Consider the following 20,712-nt stretch of genomic DNA (forward strand, 5'->3'; position numbering starts at 1 on the left):
TAAACCAAGCCTGGGCTGATTGACTGCATCTGAGAGCACAATTCTTCCAAATTTAATTTTCCTGAACCGTTCCTTTAGCTTTTAAACCTGATTATCAACCACAGTCTATTACTGAGACAGAGAAGACAAATCAATAGTTGGCATAATGAAGGGTCATTTACTGTAAAGTGCATTTGCCTGCTAATATTCATCACAAAGCAGTTCTAAATTCAGGCCCTTTCTGAGACTACAAAATGTGCATGAGGAGAAAAAACTAATATTAAAAAACGAGGCCAAACAACAACTACTGCATCTCTAATATGCTCACGATTAAAGTTATATCAATAGCTTTTCCTGATAGACATTACACGTGTTTAACTGTGTTATTAAACAGGGATACTTATTTGTAAAATGCAGGAATGCAATGTGCCTAAAATTACCTTTGATATCCTTCTACAGGGCACCAGACAAGACAGCAATATCGCTTTAATAATATAACACCAATAATATGCAGCAACCCAATATTCTCTAACAGTTTTTCTGTACAGAAACTAATAATAGACAGACTGATTGTTATCATCTAACTCACCAGGGATTATTTTACTCCGAAATGTTCGTTTGAATGTCATGTCACTGATGTGTTTGTATAAATCTCCACATTCCTAATACACATGCAGTTAAGCCCTAAATCCCATCTTGTCTCTCTCAGGCACCAAAATTGAAGCAAGTATGAACAGAATAGATTTGAATACATTCACTTATTCTTAAATGATAACAATAACTCACCAATAACATGAAAATGTTGTTTTTGTTATGGAGCTGTGTTAATACCGTCTCATTTTTAGTATATATATCCAGTCATGCAACTTTCCGAACATTATATATAAAGCTATCGCAAGTTAGATGCCTTAACTAGGTATGGCACTGTACAAACACAAATATCACTATTATCTAGATAAAAGACAAAACTAACTTGCATGAAATGAACTTGCACTTGATTGTAAACTTTTCTCATTGAGAGAAACAGTTTTGTGTACCGTGTTTGTGGAACATTTCAAAATTGATCAAATAAAAAATTAGTACAATTTTAAATTTTTGAACAACTTATATAACTTGCTATAGGCTTAGCGGTTAGCACGTTCGCCTCACACCTCCAGGGTTGGGGGTTCGATTCTCTCCACTGCCCTGTGTGTGTGGAGTTTGCATGTTCTCACCGTAATGCGGGGGTTTCCTCCGGGTACTCCGGTTTCCTCCTCCAGTCCAAAGACATGCATGGTAGGCTGATTGGCATTTCCAAAGTGTCCGTAGTGTATGAATGGGTGTGTGAATGTGTAAGTGATTGTGCACTGTGATGGATTGGCACCCTGTCCAGGGTGTACCCCGCCTTGTCCCTGGGATAGGCTCCAGGTTTCCCCGTGACCCTGAAAAGGATAAGCGGTATAGAAGATGGCTGGCTGGCTGGATGGATGGATGGATGCTTTAAATAAAATATTCGGAAGTTGCATGACTGGATATATACTAAAAATGAGACTGTATTAACATAGTTCCATAACAGAAACAACATGTTCATGTTATTGGTGAGGTATTGTATATAATCCATACCACTGCAATAAACAGTGGTAAATATGGTAAAACCCTGAGGTAAATATGCCAGCACTTTCAGCATGATGTGTCAGTTCTGGCTCTGACAGTTCCTCAGCCTCAGCCACATCACTCAAGTTAATAATCAATCTCAACTTCAGATGTGCATGACATTAAAAAAATAAATAGCTTTTGTTTTTGTTTATGTAATATAGTCTAACAAATTTACTTCCCAAAATAATAATAAAACATAAGCCTAATTTAACCCACCTTTACCAGGACCAGTCGTCCCTCCTCCCCTTTGGCTGCTCCCATTTAAGAGTCACCACAGCGGATCACCCGTCAGCAGATTTTGATTCTGGCACAAGTTTTACGCCAAATGCCTTTCCTGACAAAACCCTCCTGATTTTCCAGGCTTAGGATCAGCACTGAGAGTGCACTGGCTGGTTCCCTGACCCGGATTCGAACCCTGGGCCATGGCAGGTTAAGAATAAATAATGAACGCTATGAATGCATGGTGTAACATGTTCACATTAATGAATGCGTTCTTGCTTCATATCTGCCTGCTTGTGTTTGCATGAAAGTAAAAATCTCCCTTTCACACCCCATAGAATCAGTCACAATGCAAAAATCTAGTCTCAGTCAGATGTCCTGTGTGATGATTGTCATCTGTTCATATAATATCTTCATATTATTCATATGGTTCAAGTTCTAGTAACCCCAACCCCTAGCTTTAAATTGAACCTTTATAACTTTTTGCAACAAATTTAGGTGTTTTTTTTTTGTTTTGTTTTGTTTTGTTTTTTTGTTGTAAAAAGTGTGAGAGCATGTTGAAACTTTCATAACAATTCTAATAGTATGAACAACATGATATGATTGCATACACACATGCATGAATGATACATGCAATGCTAGTCAAATCTGGCCAGGATAAGCATCTTCAGACTGCAGCTTTTATCTCGAAAGTGTGAGATTGCTGCTTTCTGACTGGAACTGAATGAAGTGTGTGCATTGTAATGTTAATGCGCTTCGGTGCGGCGCTAGGACCAGGCGGGTAGAACCATGCTGTCTCAGTGACACACACACACACACACACTAGGGTGAGTTGTGTGTGTGTGTGTGTGTGTGTGTGTGCACGCGCGCGTTGGTGACATCCAGCGGCGCGTTTGCTGCTCTGTGTGTGCAGAAGTGTTGATTGGCAGTGCGCACGCGCTCTGAAGCTCAGCATTGAGCCTTGGAGGAGTGCGCGGTCTCCAGTAGTGTCGGATCAGATGTTCCTGAAGTTCAGCACATCAGCTGTTGCTCTGTATGTGATGGTGCCGTGATATCAGTCCGATCTGGCCCTGGTCAGCCCGCTTCGGTCCGGGTCAGATCAGCCTCTCACCGGCAGCATGGCATCCGGAGTTGAGCTCGCGCTCTCGGCTCTCCGCGTCGTGATGATGCTCGCGGTCTGCTCTGGTGACAGTCTGTTTAATGAAGGTAAGACTCACTTATACACAGAGATAAGTGCACGAGAACGAGTTTGCATAACAGACCTCTGTCTCTGAGATCTTTTCTCGCCCACAGCGCGCGCGCTTTACATCCAGCGCTAAACTAACACCTAGTGTTGCTGTGTTGAATAGATATCTATACTTAATTGTTTATTTGACACCTTTTTTGTTGTTTTGTTAGTGCAACACTATAAGCTTTAGTGCAACACATTAAAAAAAAGTTAGATAAACAATGCATGTGTTCTTTCAACACTGTGGCAGTTACTCAGCATTTAATAGATGGTTGCATTTATTACATCTAGTGTAGATCCGTTATCAGATTATAATCTCAAGTGTATTGGGTGGACTATAACTATTTCAATATATCTTGTTTTACACATACTCAGTTATTAAATTAATGCAACATTTCACTGCCTGTCCTAGTATGACACTGAGTTTATTTACAGTTTATGATTATTACAGTGAATACAAGACAGTTTTATGAGATTACTTAAGTACATCCCAACATGCTAGGTGAATTATTATCCAAATCTGCACTTAGATTATTTCTTTGCATTCAAGCAAACAGTACTTGTAGTTTTGCCATTATCAGATTACTTAAGTACATGATCAGAGTTTTGCAGTTATCAGACTATTTCTTCACATTCAAATATGCTGTACATAGTTTTACCATTATTATTATTTTTGCAGTTATCAGATTGATTTTGGTTTATTTACAATCGAACATACTTGTGCCAACACTTCATGAGTTCATTCTGTATAGTAGTAGCTTCAGCACTGTAGGTGTTCATAACGTTACCATTTTTTTCAAGTTCATTCTGCCTTCATTAAGACTACTGCTGTACTTCTGTTCACACCAAAGCTTGTTATAACAGGGTTTTGATTTATACATGGTGCCTTCACTTCTTACAAGTATTTAAGGATTTGAAATGGCACTAACTACAAGCAGTTGTGTATTAAGATGAAGTTTCTCAAACAGTTGCTTGTGCATGTTTGGAATTTGGGATGCATCTCCAACTGTGTCTCCATTATATACTGCTCTGCTCTGGAGCAATGGAGTGTTAGCCACTACAGCAGTTTGTTGATTTGGGTGTGTGTGTGTGTGTGTGTGTGTGTGTGTGTTGCTCTTTTGCCTGCTTTGATTGCTCTCGGTGCTGTAGCTGATTGGTTAAGCACTTGAAGTGAAAGCAAACACTGTGATTAGATTGCTCCCACTCCTTCTTTGTGATGGATGTTTATATCTGGATGAAATAATTGCGCTTTGTTGTTGTCTCAAAGTTCACGTTGCAGGTTGACCACGTGTGGAGGAAAATTAATTGCTCAAATCGAACACATTATGAAGGTACGCCGAATGCATTATCAGTGTTGACATTTCTCCGGTGAAATTAAAATCCATGCGACCTACCATATCTGGCCATGGTAATTATGGGAGGCTATGGGGAGGACGACACTAACGAGTATGATTACAGACAGCAGTGACAGCCATGATAGATTCATCAACTCGCCTGCTGACGTGGATGCTCGATCAGCTAGAAGTGCACTCTATTAACCAGTGAGGTAAAGGAGGTGAAGTGAAATGTTGTTGACAGTTTTATGGCTCTCTTTTTGTGGGAGAAATTTATACAGTTCGAACATGCTAGGACAATTTTCAGTTTCACATTCAGTTTCCTATGAATAGACCATCTTTAATCCTAATGTTGTTAACTTTTTCATGCAAGTGGATTTGTAGAGTAAGAGAAAAATGATACAACAAAGCTATAAGATGTGAATGAAGTCATAAGAAAATGTTTGAATGCCTTGGACATATTCAGTTACATGTCTCTTTAGTTAAAGATTTATGTTTTGAGATTTTCATCAGTATGAAACTCCTATTGCAGATACTTTTTATCCTAAAGTCAGTCACCTGCTGAAATTGCATCCATCCATCCATCCATTTTCTGTACTGCTTATCTCAAGGGACTCAGGTCACAAGGTGGGGGATACCCTGGACAGGGTTCCAACCCATCACAGGGCACAGTCGCACACAGATATTCACACACCCATTCACACACTACAGACAATTTAGAAATGCAAATGAGCCTACAACGCATGTCTTTGGACTGGGCGAGGAAACCGGAGTACCTGGAGAAAACCCCCGCAGCACGGGGAGAACATGCAAACTAATCATACACAGAGCAGAGGCAGGAATCGAATCCCCAACCCTGGACATGCGAGACAAACGAGTATCAGTGTTACTTTATGTAGAAGCTTGCGAGTCCTGCTATAGTTTAATATTTCTTCAGCATGTTCGCACATTGTGCCTTGACAGTCAGTCTGTTCACAACATCCTTCAAATGGAAATCGTAAAAAAAAAGAAAAAGATCCTACATCCCACATTATTATTGCTTTGAAAGGTTCATCTGAACAGTAAGTTTAAGTTTGTCCGATTTTTCTTTCCTCACAAGATTAGGTGTTTTTCTGGTGCCATGTTCAGTGCAAAAATTCTGATTGTGAAAGTACTCAGATGCACGTCCCAAATATTCTTTCAGATTATTAATGAATTATCCGCCTCATTCATTTGGATTAGCCTCAATCAATTTACTCGATTTCAGTTTAGTTGTATGCAATTTTTAGAAAAATAAATGGCTTCCTAATTGGTCTTTGGATGCTTGCAAATATACTAGATGGCTAAATTACTGCACTAAAGACTGGCATGAGAAGAAATCTCCTGCTATTCCTCATACGTCAATATGTACGCAAATCTTCAATGTGTTACATTCAGAATATCCTCCCTGTCTTTCTTTTCCATCTTCATCAATATCACATGTTGGCTGTCTTTCAGTCTTTTTGTCTTATCCCTCTCCTACTTCTCTGTCTGGCCTTCATTTCGCTTTAGAGCTTTACCCAGAATCTTTAAGGATTCCTGCAGCGCCACAAAAAAAATAAATTAATTGTCATGCCAGTTTCTAGCAGTGTACATAAAGCGTTCAATTTTAATCCAATTAAAACATATAAATTGGAGTGTTATGGGATTATTAGGCTGAATGAAAATGTAGCACATGATGGCAAGTGGACAAGCTGATCGTGATTAGGAAGCAGAAGTGGAAAAGATGTGGGAGAATGCATGAAAATGATTGAGTGTGGTAAATGTAGGCATGTTGTGATGATGTGTGAAAGCAGAAACAACTGGCCTGAGGAGAAGTCCCCCCCTCCCCGTGTGTGTGAACTCACTTTGGGACTCCTTTGTTGTCTCGCTCTCTCTTATTTTTTCCCCTGGTCTTTATGCCTGATCTCTTGTTGTTCTCTTTCTCACATACACACTATAAGCACTCATTAGTGTATCTGGGGTGCATTTGCAAGTGAACCCATGTGTCTTGCGTCATGCTGAAAACCCACCTCGTGTGGGAACGAAACTCATGTGGGAAAGACAACAATGGCACTTGGTGAGAAGCAGGGCACAGGAATGGCAGGAAGTGCTGACCTTACTCAGGTTGTTTAGGGCTAATAAAGGGATAATTAATCTATTTTGGCCTGGAGGTTCCTCATAAGAGCAGGTGCCTCTCTGTGTTTCAGGAGGTTAAATTGGAACAGGATGAGACCGTGTTGTAAAGACACGGTAGAGTCTAACATAAACGCAGGGGGAGGTGGTAAATTAGCCACATATGAATACCATACAGATACAACCCGCTGTCTGGAATTTGTGAGTTTTATGTGGAACATTGACCTATAGGCCGGTGACAAGGTGCATGAGGTACACATTCAATTATATCAAGGGAGCCAGAAAAACAATTAATGAACTATATATATTTTGTAGAGGCATGATACAGGGAATGGATGTCGAATGGTCGCCATTGAAATAACCATGTATAACCAAGGATGACATAACCAATAACCAAGAACGCTTAGGCTAAGTAGTTCTAATACATCAAATATATAATCATTTTCATGTTACATGTTACTTTAAAGTTGCCATCTATGGAGGTTTGCGTGTTCTCCCTGTGTCCGTGGGGATTCTTCCAGGTCCTAAGGTTTTCTCCCAACTCCTAAAAACATGGCAGTTGGTGGATTGAATATGCTGAATTGCACCAAGGTGTAAAGAGCATATGAATCAATGGATTGGACCGATAGACTGGTGTTCAATCCAGGGTGTATTCCCATCTCAGGTCTGGTGTTCCAAGGGTAGGCTCCGAATCCACAGCGACCCTGACCCGGATAAAGCAGTTAAGATTAATTAATGAATTAAAAAATATCTGCTACCCCAAATCTGTAGCACTAAAAAGTCATTTAAAAATTTAAATATGGTTTCATCAATATTTTCAACAAGACATTCACTGAGAGTGCATTAGGTACAATTTACCTGACACTGGTGATTTGATTTGTCCTTAGACTCCTCCCCTATTCAGGCCCATGTAATGAAGCCCCGCCTCCAAGAATTGGCTGGTGGACTAGCTAGGCAGCTCATCTCAGTGTAATTGGCCAAATAACTGATTTGTTGAGGCAAGAATAGTTCAGAATGCCTAGGAAGAATTTTTGGAAGATTATACCTTACTTTAGGCAGCTGGTTCGTACTTTATTAGACTTTTGGGTGACTAATTCATAAGCACTGTTTGTTTTATACCACTTCCGACAAGGTTTGCTATAAATATGACAAATATCGACATGCCAAATAAATTGCTGATTTGTCCACGCTCAAACCGCCTTCCATTTGCAATCAGCAGGTTTCTCAGTCTTGGAAAAGCAGCTCCCAGATTTACTTTTATCATTACACTTTTTTTTTTGCAGCAGCAGATTGTGTTTTTTTCCCATGACAATATCTGGTGATATTCATAGTTCTGAGCAATAAAGATAGTAATAAAGCCATGATTGAAAGAAATACACCCAAGGAGTCCAATATGCACACTTATGCTTCATTATGCTTATTATGCAATGATTTTTAATTGGAAGAAAATATAATTATTTACCACATTTAACAGGACAAATTAGATTTTTGTCCATCACCATGGAGTCAGTAAGCATTACAAAAGTTCTCACAATACCCATGATACTGTACGGTATACATTCTGAAATATTTTGCATTTACAATCATTGATTGGTTCAAAATGAATACAGGTTAAGTGATTAATTCAGCTTTATTAAAACGTAAGCTAAATTCTAGAATAAGATAAGCTTGGCACTCAGTATGAGCCTGCTGCATCTTTAATGATTTTTCACTGCACACACTCTTGGCCCAGTTTCCTTAACCAACCCCGGTGTTAAGATAATGTCAACTGAGAGATAGATAGATAGAGAGAGAGAAAGAGAGAGAGAGAGAGAGAGAGAGAGAGATCTAGGACTGCCACTTACTCTGCCATTTCACAATGACCTTTGTGCTCCAGTGCTTCAGAGATATGGCTTTATAAAGTGCCTTTATATTGTGAAAGGAGTCCTACTATAATGTGGGTGGACAGATGACACACTTTCATGCCAGGCTCTGTTTCCAGAGATAATCTGACAGAATCTGCGTTCATGCCCAGAAAACGCCTGTCGCTGATGGAGCGTGAGACAGCTTAGCTGAGTGTGATTCTGAATTCTGAAGTGGAGAGATCATATCACATCAGACTCCTGCCAGATATAGTGTCAGGCTCTTATGCAGCTGTCGAACTGATGCTCACGTGCTTGGTATTGAGAGAGAAACAGAAAAAAGAGAGAGCTGTCTTGATGCCTGCCGGGTTTTGGAGAGCGTATTATCGGTCCTCGCATATATATGAAGTTTTACAGGGGATAACTCTTGAAATGAAATGGAATGAAATGTCTGGAACCAGTTACTCTGAAATTGGGCTGAAATGACCTCTTTCTCTGTCTCAAGGTGTAAGATCAGTAAGTTCTCACTAGCATAACTGGTGATGTGGCCATTTGACATGCCTCAAAAGGGCCACTCTTTCTCTTGGTGACGTGACATGACTTGACGTGTCATGTGAATTTGATCCATGACACATGGTATCTATTAGCCTGCTTTGTGTAAACAGTGAGCGCTAATGAAAAGTATTTAAGGACAGTTGGAGGGGATTTTGTTCATAGAAAGAGGTATGAAATCCTTCCAAACCTTAAGCCCACCCAAAATTATGTAGCATTTCAATTTTGCAACAAACTGTTGCAAAATTTGAAAGACCATGTTGCCATGGTGTATTAATAATAAACTATTTCCCAGCATGTGCATAATGAGGACTATGAACAAATAGAACTTTTGGAATCCTTAATTAGTTTCGAGGAATTTGCAGGATATAATAATTTTTTTTAAAAAAAGCTTTGCATCTTTCAAGCATTCAAACCATACCTAGGAGCACCCAATTCTGATTCTGATTCACTTAGATGCAACCATAAATGAACTATACCAGAAAACATGATGTACCATTTTGCACCAATAACACTTACCATTCCTAGATGGGATCGCATCAATTACGAATCCACTGTGAGTAATGTAAAAAGATACCCAACAGACCAAAAATACCATATTTACACCATCTTGCCCAGAAATTTAAAGTCATTAGAAATATCTGGCCAACTGAGTCCAAGCTCAATGCATGAACCCGTATCCATGAGCCATACTTATTTCCCATGCCGTACTCAGTTATCCATAAAGACCTATAAATTTAGTCTTGTAAACAGCCTGGAAGTATGGATCAGTGAGCTGTGACGCTCTCGGAGCTCCTCTGGGCTAGATGCTGCCACGTGGAGGAATCATGCTTCATTGACACTGATTGTAGGACTGGGTGTAGCAGAGAGAGAGAGAGAGAGAGAGAGAGAGAGAATCCCAGTGGAGTTGCTCAATCACCCAGCCGCTTAACACAGTTCAATTTGTCAGTCAATGTGGAATTAATTTAACTATTAGTCTTTGTCCGAAATCACAAAACGTACCAGTACTAATTCCAGTAACCCAACTGCTGCAAAGCTGCAAAAATCTCAGCGAGGGTTATTTCCCAGACTCCACGATGTTTCGCTATGGAGCATGTGTAGCTGGGCTGTTCTTATTTGTTGAGTAAAATGTCATTCGATTTATTTATTTATTTATTTATTTATATTTTTAACTTACAAGACTGAATTGAGTATTTAGTTATCATTTCATTTTCATGAAAAAAAAAAAGATTACAGTTTTTTTTTTGCTCATCTGTCTGTGTGGCCTCAGAATGTGTCTTCTAGAAGAAACTGCTGAACATCAAGTCACTGTACAGCTAAATGTCATAAATGACAAAGAACTCATTGATTGAACTGGAGGCATGACATTGCTTGTATTGCATGTTCGTGAAAGTCTATCATGATATTCTTCATGAATTCATTCTGGATTGAAAATAATTTGTCTGTAGATGCAGGATCAGGATCAGAATCAGAATGAGCTTTATTGCCAAGGAATTTGATTTGGTAAGTGACGCTTCCGGTGCATACACAAATATGACAGCAAGACACATAATAATAAGAAAATAAAGAAGACATGATAAGTTTAAGGCAGATGTACAGACGCTTTGTACAGCTATGCAAGGGGTAATGCAATGTACAGAAGGTGGGGAGGTAATACAGTACAGAACGTATATACAGGTAATAGAATAAATAGGAGGGAATTTACTTTTTAATAATGCACAAGGAGGATCCTTGGAGTTAGTTAACTGTTCATAAGGGAGATGGCCTGTGGGAAAAGACGGATCTTATATGTCGGCATGTCTTGGTATTTGTCATGCTTAGGTCATGTAGCCAGCTGATGAGTGTCCATTTGTGTCTTTGATCAAAGCTGGCAGCTCCACATGACTCACTTTGACTTTGTTATCATCCCTGTTCTCCAGCTTTTATCCAAAGGTTGTGAGAGGTTATCTGAGCGTGCTCTGGCTTTCCTCAACACTCTCTTTGCCATAGCGGGGCATATGGTACGGCTACTTGCCCACCCTGAATGCCAAAGCCCCCAGGCTGGCATTTTCTGGGTCTTAGTACCAGGCTACACACACTCCATAGCTAAGCATTACGAATTCTGGAAAATATTTCCCGCCGACAGTTTGCAGCAATTGGGCAACTGGAATTGATACTGATATATACCATTTTGTGTGGTAGCCTATATTTCTGACATCTCTAATTGATGTTTGACTTTTACTTTCATATGTAAACCTTTGACACCCCTTTGGAACACTTTAGTGTAATAGTAGGGTATGGATAGAATATAACCTGCAACCCGAGTGTTGTTGTTGGTGTGTTTCTGTGAAATGTTAACGGATGATGGGCACCAAGTAATGTAAGTGGAACAAATAGTGCTTCTTTTCCTATTATTCAACGTAGACAGGGTTTCTTTTACCTGGTGCTTCTCATGACTGCAGGGAGTGTCACACACACACACACACACACACACACACACACACACACACACACACACACACACACACACACACATGCCATATTGCACTGGGTAACTTTTGAATACCAAGCCACCTGGGCAATTGCCAACCTTTGAGAGGATCATAATTACAGTGGTGACCAGCAGGGGGCATCGTTCTCACCCTGTTACTGTACTATACACAGTGTCATTTATCAGACCATATGCAGGATGATGTCATGCGTTGGGAGAAAGTAGGAGCTTAGGTATGCACATAAAGGTCAGAGGGAGTGAAGCAAAGAGACAGAGAACACTTATAGGACAATAAGGGGTTTCACAAGAGACTTGTTTGACTGTAAACCCTTGTTTTCCATCCTTTACAACTCTAAATTTACATTGCTTTCAATCAGTGAACCTCATCACTCCTTGAATAATGTGCATGTTTCTGACATTATCTGTTCATCTGCTTTTACAAGGATATTTCTAGTATTTGTCAGAAACTGCATTGTTTTTCCTTGCTGGTTTTCTCTCAAAAAACTGCTGAGTTTTTCCGCCATCTTCCTCAACATACATACATTTTTATACATGGCTATGCTTTGGTACATACTGGCGGTCAATGCAGTATTCTCATTATGATCAGTGGCAAGAGGTGTGTTTTTGACAGATGACAAAGCCTTGAGCAGCAGATACACCATTCGAATTTCTTACCTGGTGTAATGTGTTTCTGGAGGGAAAATAGTGATTCAGTGAGCAGCTAACCTAAATCAGTTAGCTATTTTGTTGTTTGTGAAACTGACAAAGTAATCTCTGCACAGTGCTGAGTGTCAGTAGCAGTACTTAGCTTGTTAAATGGAAAAGTATTAGCAGGTTTATTTAGCGAGTTTGTGTTGAATGGTTAGCTAATTACTAAAAATAAATACACTGATCAGCCATAACATTAAAACCACATGCCTAATATTGTGCTTGTGCTAGCAAAACAGCTCTGACCCGTCGAGACATGGACTCCACAAGACCTCTGAAGCTGTGCTGTTGTATGTGGCACCAACACGTTAGCAGCACATCCTTAAAGTCCTGTAAGTTGCAAGGTGGGACCTCTATGGATCGGATTGTTTGTCCAGCAGATCCCACAGATGTTCGAACGGATTGCGATCTGGGGAATTTCAAGGCCAAGTCAACACCTTGAACTCTTTGTCATGTTCCTCAAACTATTCCTGAACAATTTTTGCAGTGTGGCAGGGTGCATTATCCTGCTGAAAGAGTCCACTGCCATTAGGGAAGACCGTTGCCATGAAGGGGTGTAGTTGGTCTGCAACAATGTTTAGGTAGGTGCTGTGTGTCAAAGTAACATCCACATGAATGCCAGGATATTCTCCCGGCAGAACGTTGCCCAGGCATCACACTGCCTCCACAGACTTGCCTTCTTCCCATAGTGCATCCTGGTGACATCTCTTCCCCAGCTAAGCGACATACACACACCTGGCCATCCACATCATGTAAAAGAAAACGTGATTCATCAGACCAGGCCACCTTCTTCCATTGCTTCATGGTCCAGTTCTGATGCTCACATGCCTGTTGTAGGTACTAACCACTGGGAAGACCTGCCTTTTGGTGCTCTGACCCAGTCAGATCCTCTGATCCAGTTATCTAAGCCATCACAATTTGGCCCTTGTCAAAGTTGCTGAGATCCTTATGCTTGCCCATTTTCAACTTTGAGAACTGACTGCCTAATATTCACATCTGGTGTGATCACTGCTTTAATCATAATGCCTGTAACACATGACCTTACTACTTCTAGATCCTATGTGAACAAGGCCATTCTGCCGTTACTCATTCCATTGCTCAGTTACCTGTGTTCCTTCAAGTGATGGATGCATTTAATGGGTGAGTAACATGCAGTTATTAAAAGCAGGACGTAAGTGTGTAAACTCAGCATGGTATTTATTAGGAGAAAACCAAAGATCATAGTTGATGTCCGCAGCATGGGGCAAAGCACAGGCAGGCGACGTTACTTGTACATGGATAATCTATTATTATTATTAAACAAAACAAGACGGCAAATAGGTGAGGGTCAAAACGGGGAAAAAGAAATCTATGAAAATGGCACTAGCAAAACAAGGCTTAGAAATACATTGGCAATAAACAGAACAGGTGCACACATCTGGGTAACAAACCAATGGCGTGACGGGCAGAAGCAAGATCAAATCTAAAACAAAGGCACATGGCTAAACATAAATAAAGCACATATCATACTGAATAAGAATAAGCACAAGTAGTGTTCGCCATAATAGGAAACACATGCTGAGAGGGCGAATTCATGACAGGGTGGAAGATAATGATGGTTTTACATAATGATGCACCATATGCAAAATGATGAAGGATGTATCTTGGGCATTATCATGTGTATGTGGGTAACTTTTTCGCTATACTTCTGTAGAAAGCACATGATTTTATCAAAGTCATAGGTTTGAATGACAACTGGCTTTTATTTGAGCCTAAGAGCCTTGAGACTAGAAAACATGAAAGACCCATCACACCCATAACCTTGACCGATGTCCATCACATTGATTTTTTTCCCCTTTCTCTTGCACTCTCTCCCACTTGTCAGACATTCGCCGTCTTTGCTTGTTTTCCTTCCTCTCTCTCCTCAGTCTCTTTGATATCGTGTACGTCATCCATTCACTTGTAAACTGCTTTCCATGTATTGTCACCAAAGGTTTTTTCATTTTTTTTTTCTTCTTCATTTCTAATTGAATGTGATTCGGGCGCAGACGTTATTAGGCATGGAGGCTGAGTAAAACATTGATGTCACCGCATCACTGCTTGTTTTGGACAGTGCTATTATTGGAAACCTGAGAGAAGGTCAGCTCATTAGCAAATGAAAGAGAGACGCAAAAGAGATGCGAGAAAAGGAAAAAAGGAGTAGAGTTGAAGGGAGGGGAACCAAGGACGGGGAGAAAAAGGGGAGAAAGCGCCCTTCCCCACCGTCGCCAGTCCTCAGCATAGCTCTCAGTTGAGGGTGAATTCATCAAATCAGGGATGAAAGATGCAAAATTCCATCTGTAGTGCAAAACCAAGCTTTTAGGAAATCATTATTTCTGCATGTTCTGTCACGCTGAGGAGTTGTTTTGCAACAGAAAACAGGCTCTGCTGTCGTTCAGAGGAAGTTTTACAGCACACAACTATGACTAGCTCGAAAAATCAAACCATGCTGAGATTGTACTGAGCCAAATCTGAGGTATGATTCATTTGGGGAGAAATTTCTTCTCAAGTACCTCCAGGTGCATGATGTCAGACTAAGAATAGACCGAGACGGTGAATATGGAGTCAATTTCAAACTTTTCATCTTTCGATGTAGGGATTGATTACGTCTGTGTCGTTCTGAGTCAGAGCAGAGAAAACTGCATTCTGTGTATGTCTAAAACTGATGTAAACATCCACTGCACTGAAAAATACGTAATCATGTAGGCATGGTGGAAAAACTACTAGTTAACATTTAAAAAATACTTAATATATGTACTTGTATGAAATCAAACCAAATTTGACCATATCACTCTCACTAGTTTAAATTTGTATTTATTGTCCATTGTTGCTATTATGAATTCCCTTAATGCTGTTGTGAATATCAGGTATTGGTCCGAGACTGTGATCAGCAACTCATATTCATGAAATATGCATTGATACCAATGTCCAATATGCACTAAGACATGCACATTTCCTTTCCTCTTGCTCGCCATGGTCTACACTTTCCTCAAGGAGTCAAGGAGCAATTCACGCTCATTCATGACAGGTGATATAGCGTCAGTCATATGCCTACATTCTCATACATACACACGGTACTTGGGTGACTTTATTAAAGAAATATAAAGAGCAAAGCTTCTTGATGTGTACAAAATGAAGGGAGCAGATTGCTTCTAGAGACGTCTTTATTGGGGTTTGTGTTTGCACTTGGCTTTATTGGCCATATAAATAAGCACCGGTGCTTGTTTTACCGCCGCCTTATTGCATCCACAGACCTATAAGTCTTTCATTTACTGACACTACCGATGCAGCTAAACCATGTGAATCAAAGATTCTAAAATTAACAACTGTCTCTTGTTTCGCATATGGAAAAGTTGTCTGTCTGTCGCCGGGTTTTTGCTCCTGTTTCACGGATTATAAGACAGCATTAAAACTAAAGCTGTGCTATAATAACTGAAATGCTCACTCAAAGACAGCTTGTTAAATGCAATGAAGCTAATAAGTTATGGCTGTGAACTGAGGCTTCAAAGCAATACCAGAACACCACGACTGAGCACGTGATGGGGATTTCATGTGTGGTTTATGACTGCTTGTAAAGAGATGACCTCAGCCTAGACCCTGACTCTGGCTATTGTTAACCTCCTAATCCTCTAACCAGCCTTTGCTGTGGTTTTGGAGGAATCTAAACTCTGAGTTAATGGTGGAGTGGTACAAGAGTCAAGCTAATGTCTGGTTTAAATGATACACTCACTCTCTGGCTGTTTGTTTTAATGAGTTTAGGAAACTCCTCTGGGAGTTTGATCATGCAAATCTGTCAAGGGTTTTGGAGAAACTGCTTTGGAAGCAAAAGAAGAGTTAGTTATCAAATGTCAATTAGTGACTCTTGTGGATTTCCAGATAGCAGTGTATGAGCACAATGTCTCGTCTTTGAATCTCAAGATTTTCCTCTAATGAACTTACAGCATATCTGTACTGTAAGTGTAATTCTCTGTACTAAAAGTCACTAAGCTGCCTCGTAGGTGCTCAAGGAGGCACACTTCTGATGATGCTCCCATGCATAAGAAAATTTAATCCGTGCAGAATTTCTCTCTCTCTCTCTCTCTCTCTCTCTCTCTCTCTCTCTCTCTCTCTCTCTCTCTCTCTCTCTCTCTCTCTGTTGTTTTAAAAAGTATTTGCCCCATCCTGATTTCTTCTGTTTTTGTGTATGTCTAAGATAAAACAAAGGTAACCTGAGTGAAAACAAAATACATTTTTAAATGATAATGTTATTTATTGAAGCAAAAAAAATTATCCAATACCAACTGGGCCTGTGTGAAGAAGTATTTACCCCTGTAGTTACTAATTCCCCAAATCTATGAAACTGCATTCATAATGGGGTTCAGCTGGACTAGACACAACCAGGTCTGATTACTGCAAACCCTGTTCAATCACATCAACACTTTTTTAAACAGCATGAAGTTGGTTAAAAGGTCTTACCCAGTAACACACTATGCCAAAGATGAAAGAAATTCCAGAAATGATGAGGAAGAAGGTGATTGAAATACACCAGTCTGGAAAGGGTTACAAACCTATTTCAAATCTCTGGGACTCCAAAGAACTACAGTGAGAGCAATTATCTCCAAATGGAAAAACTCGGCAAAGTAGTGAACCTTCCTAGAAGTGGCCGACCTTCCAAAATTCCTCCAAGAGCACAAAAGAGCAAGTCACAAAAGAGCCAAGGACAACATCAAAGGACTTACAGGCCTCTCTTGCATCAATAAAGGTCACTGTTCATGACTCCACTATCAGAAAGACACTGGGCAAAAATGGCTTCCATGGAAGAGTGATGAGGTGAAAACCACTGCTAACCCAGAAGAACATTAAGGCTCGTCTGAATTTTGCTAAAACACACCTTGATGATCCTCAAACCTTTTGGGAGAATGTTCTGTGGACTGATGAGTCAAAAGTGGAACTGTTTGGAAGACAGGCGTCCCGTTACATCTCCTGTAAACCAACACCGGATTCCACAAAAAGAACATCATACCTACGGTCAAGCATGGTGGTGGAAGTGTGATGGTGTGGGGATGCTTTGCTGCTTCAGGGCCTGGGCAACTTGCAATAATTGAGGGAAACACGAATTCTGATCTCTATCAGAAAATCCTAAAGTGAAACTTATTAATAATGACTGAAGTGTTACTGTGTTATTCTTCAGTAGTTAATGATTATATGGAACACTATTAAACATGATAATTCATTACTATTCATTTTGTTATTTTAAAGAAAATCACTTACAAAAAAAAATAAGTATGTTAATGTAGAATATTTGTTACTCATCACTGCATAACAGCCTTATACTTTTCTAGGTTACTGTTGCCCATTTGTCTCTTTAGACTTCGACTACACACCAACCCTGTGATCCTCTGAGGAGACCTATAATAACTCATATACATATGTACATTTTTAACACCGAGTGTTGGAATAGGCTGGGATATATTAGGTAGTAGATCTCCAGGAAGAAGGTAAGACGTAGCTACTGGGGATTAATGTTGAGATGATCAGTAATTAATCAGTAGTTATTTTAAAAGGGCAGGACGAATGTAAGACTCATGTAGATAGTGAATGTTCTCCTGTCGCATATCGCTTACAAGTGTGAACCTAGGTTAAAGTGGACGAGCAGTGAATAAACTATAAGAATAAGCTATACTGTTAATTAATAAAATTTTTGAGTTTAAATTGTGCTCACTATGGACTGTTATAGCATTGCTTCATTTGACAAATGGTTGGGTATGTGTGTGTGTGTGTGTGTGTGTGTGTGTGTGTGTGTGTGTGTGTGTGTGTGTGTGATTGACTGCTTGCGAGACACCCAAGACCAGCCTAGGCTAGATTATATCACATCCAGTATTGGATTTCCAGGTCTGTGTTTTTGCTGTTATTGATTTGTAAAGAGCTTCATATGTCGCTATTGCAACCCAAGACACGGCGAGCTTGTGTCCTATTATGACAGAAGATTTTAACCCGATGAAGAACCGAGCCCTGAACTTTATAGGATTTATAGGATATATTTCAGCAAAAGAGCTAATACCACTAATAGGCCAATTAGAAACCATTTAGTTTGATTACATTTGCTTTATACTAACTGCTTCCCACTTCCACTTCTTTGTGAATACGTGGCACTATTAGGCACAACCTGAACTTTAATAACAGTAAATGTACCAGTAAATGTATATATAACTGTTATATCCCTGGCTAGCAAGTATACATATCAACCTGTAAAATATGAACAGTTTTACACCAACTGTTATGGGACACATTGCATCATATGGATGTCATACAAAAGCTCTTTGATTCTGATTGTTATGTATAAGTTGCTATATTCATAACCAAAATACATCACTTTTATTTTTTGGTATTTGGTATCTCTAAAATGTGTTTTATTTGTATTATATTGATCTCACTTTTTTCCCCTCTCTCAGCAAATCCAACCAATCAGCTGGGGCCTTTTGGTAAAGTGGAACGCTATGGCTCTACAGAACCGTGGCTTCTCATCGGTGGGCAGAAAAGATCAATCAGCCTTTTGCCATCAATGGTAAATACTATGTGTGTATGAAAATTAGATTTTGGGTAAAGCGTTACAGAATCCCTGTGTTATAAAACTGACAAAATCATACCATGAACATATTGAGTTTGTGTAATAGTTATGTATAATAATGTAAGTTGGTGTCACTAAAAGATGTAATAATGACTGATGTAATTATATTGCATTATATGCTAATCACCATTAAGGTGATTGCAGTTAACAAATGCTTTATTACATGTACATTATGATTCTTAAACAGTGTATACTCTTATCAATTCATATTGAATTCATATTCAATTCAAATACTTTCAAAGAACTGTATATAAGTTACGTACTGTACAGGATGTTGTGTAACGTTCTGGTTTAAAGATGCATTTCATAGCAAATGTTTGAGCGTAATGTACACATGTATCACTCATTTAATTGTTTTTACACCAAATAGTGAAAGCTAGCACATGGGTTTGTTGTATTTAGACATTTAACAAGGCTTTTTTATGTATCGCTGTGCCTAAGAGCCCGAACCAGTAGACACTCTGAACTCACTGGGATTGTACATCGCCCTGGGCTTGTGCATCAAGAAAGGAGTTGAAAACACATATCACACCTCGACTGTTTAGTAAATATAACCTGCAGATATCTGTACTGATTATCAGATTATTATAGACCTGTATTACAACTGTATACGATCACATAAAGTTCGTTAGTCCAATGAGATTTTAACCATCATCAGTGTTGCAGCTCATGTGATGTTAAAACATTGCCATTGCCATATATTATAGCATCATGTCACGTTATAGTAGTTACTGATATCGATAACACACCGTGTTATAACATTAAATATAAATAACAATTCATGATAGCATATGACATTTGCCCTGATCTGTTTATGATGTAGGAATCAAGTAAACCTGTCATAGGTTTAATTTTTCAGCACCTACATGATTTGGCAGATCGTGTGGCTGCTGTGATTTGTCATGACGCTCATTGTGAACCTCTGTGAGTGGCCAGCGTTTTAATTCACCAACTGGAAATCGTTATTTATTGGATAGACAGTGCAATTAGAATAAAAGTTTTGCTCATATTTGGGTGAACAGTTATGACATTATGCAGCCTTACTTATCATACCATTTCTGAAGAAATGGACGGTTTACTAAAAAGGGCACTGTTTCCTAATTACATTTTTTAATTCAGTAGTTTGGCTTATCATTTCTGTTCGAAATCCCATGTTTTTGTTCTGGCATACAAAAAAAGAACGAGTCTGCCTACGAAACTGTGGTCCTAATTTATTTTGAATGGCGTTTAAGCAAAAAGAACTACTTCTTCATCCAGCTATTCAAATCTTCCAATTCAGTCTGAATATATGGAAAATGAGAGAGAGAGAGAGACAGAGAGAGAGAGAGAGAGAGAGAGAGAAAGAGCTAGAACAGATAAAGAGGGAAAGAACCTGCTAATGAAATATTTGCAATTCAGGTTTCCGCACTGTATTTGGAAACGCTTTGCCAGGTATAAATCCTAGCTCCAGTCCTCCAGCCATCTGTAAAACAAGCTCTACAATTTCCCAGCACTTTTCAAACTTTTCAAACTCTATTCATCAGATTAACCCCCCCCCCCCCCCCCCCCCTTCCCGTGCAAATTTGGGGAAAGGTGTGCATTACTCAGAGGAGTGCATGCTGCGAGGTTCACATTCTCAAATACAGTCATACAGCTAACTTGCAAAGCCTTTTGCAAGATAATTTATCTTTACTGATAAACATTTATAAACCAATGCAGACATGAAAATCTTGTCTCGGCTGAACGTCTCTGCTGTTGGTCTTAGGAATACCGAGCTCTGTGGGGAGGAGAAGGCCACAGTTGCAGTTAATTATAGTCATCTTTTTGGGCCACGGTAAACATTTAGCTGTCGCAAATATGCTGAAGTAAGGCATTTATTATTGTAAGCTTCCTGTGTGTTGTTTTCATAGTGGAGTCAATAAAAGGCAGCTTTATTATTTTACATGTGCATTGCCTTAAGCAATAGGTGTAGGGGAAAGAGAGACCACCCAGATTGTGTGTGTGTGTGT

At 39.5% G+C, this 20,712-nt stretch overlaps 1 protein-coding gene across 2 annotated transcripts in view; it reads left to right on the forward strand.

The window, feature by feature from the left end:
- The first annotated feature begins 2,693 nt into the window (after nt 1-2,693).
- LOC108273823 (disintegrin and metalloproteinase domain-containing protein 12) overlaps nt 2,694-20,712 on the forward strand; it is a 104,970-nt gene continuing 86,951 nt past the window's right edge. The window contains exons 1-2 of one of the 2 annotated variants that reach the window (XR_001814380.3): nt 2,694-3,039; nt 18,549-18,661. Coding sequence is in view for 1 of the 2 variants with exons in the window: in XM_017483396.3 (XP_017338885.1) it covers nt 2,952-3,039; nt 18,549-18,661 (201 nt within the window). In the remaining variant the exon portion in view is untranslated. The remainder of the gene's footprint in view (nt 3,040-18,548; nt 18,662-20,712) is intronic. The other variant, XM_017483396.3, reaches the window with a different exon arrangement.

Source organism: Ictalurus punctatus, chromosome 13 (genome assembly GCF_001660625.3).
Source record: "Ictalurus punctatus breed USDA103 chromosome 13, Coco_2.0, whole genome shotgun sequence".
Lineage (NCBI taxonomy): Eukaryota > Metazoa > Chordata > Actinopteri > Siluriformes > Ictaluridae > Ictalurus > Ictalurus punctatus.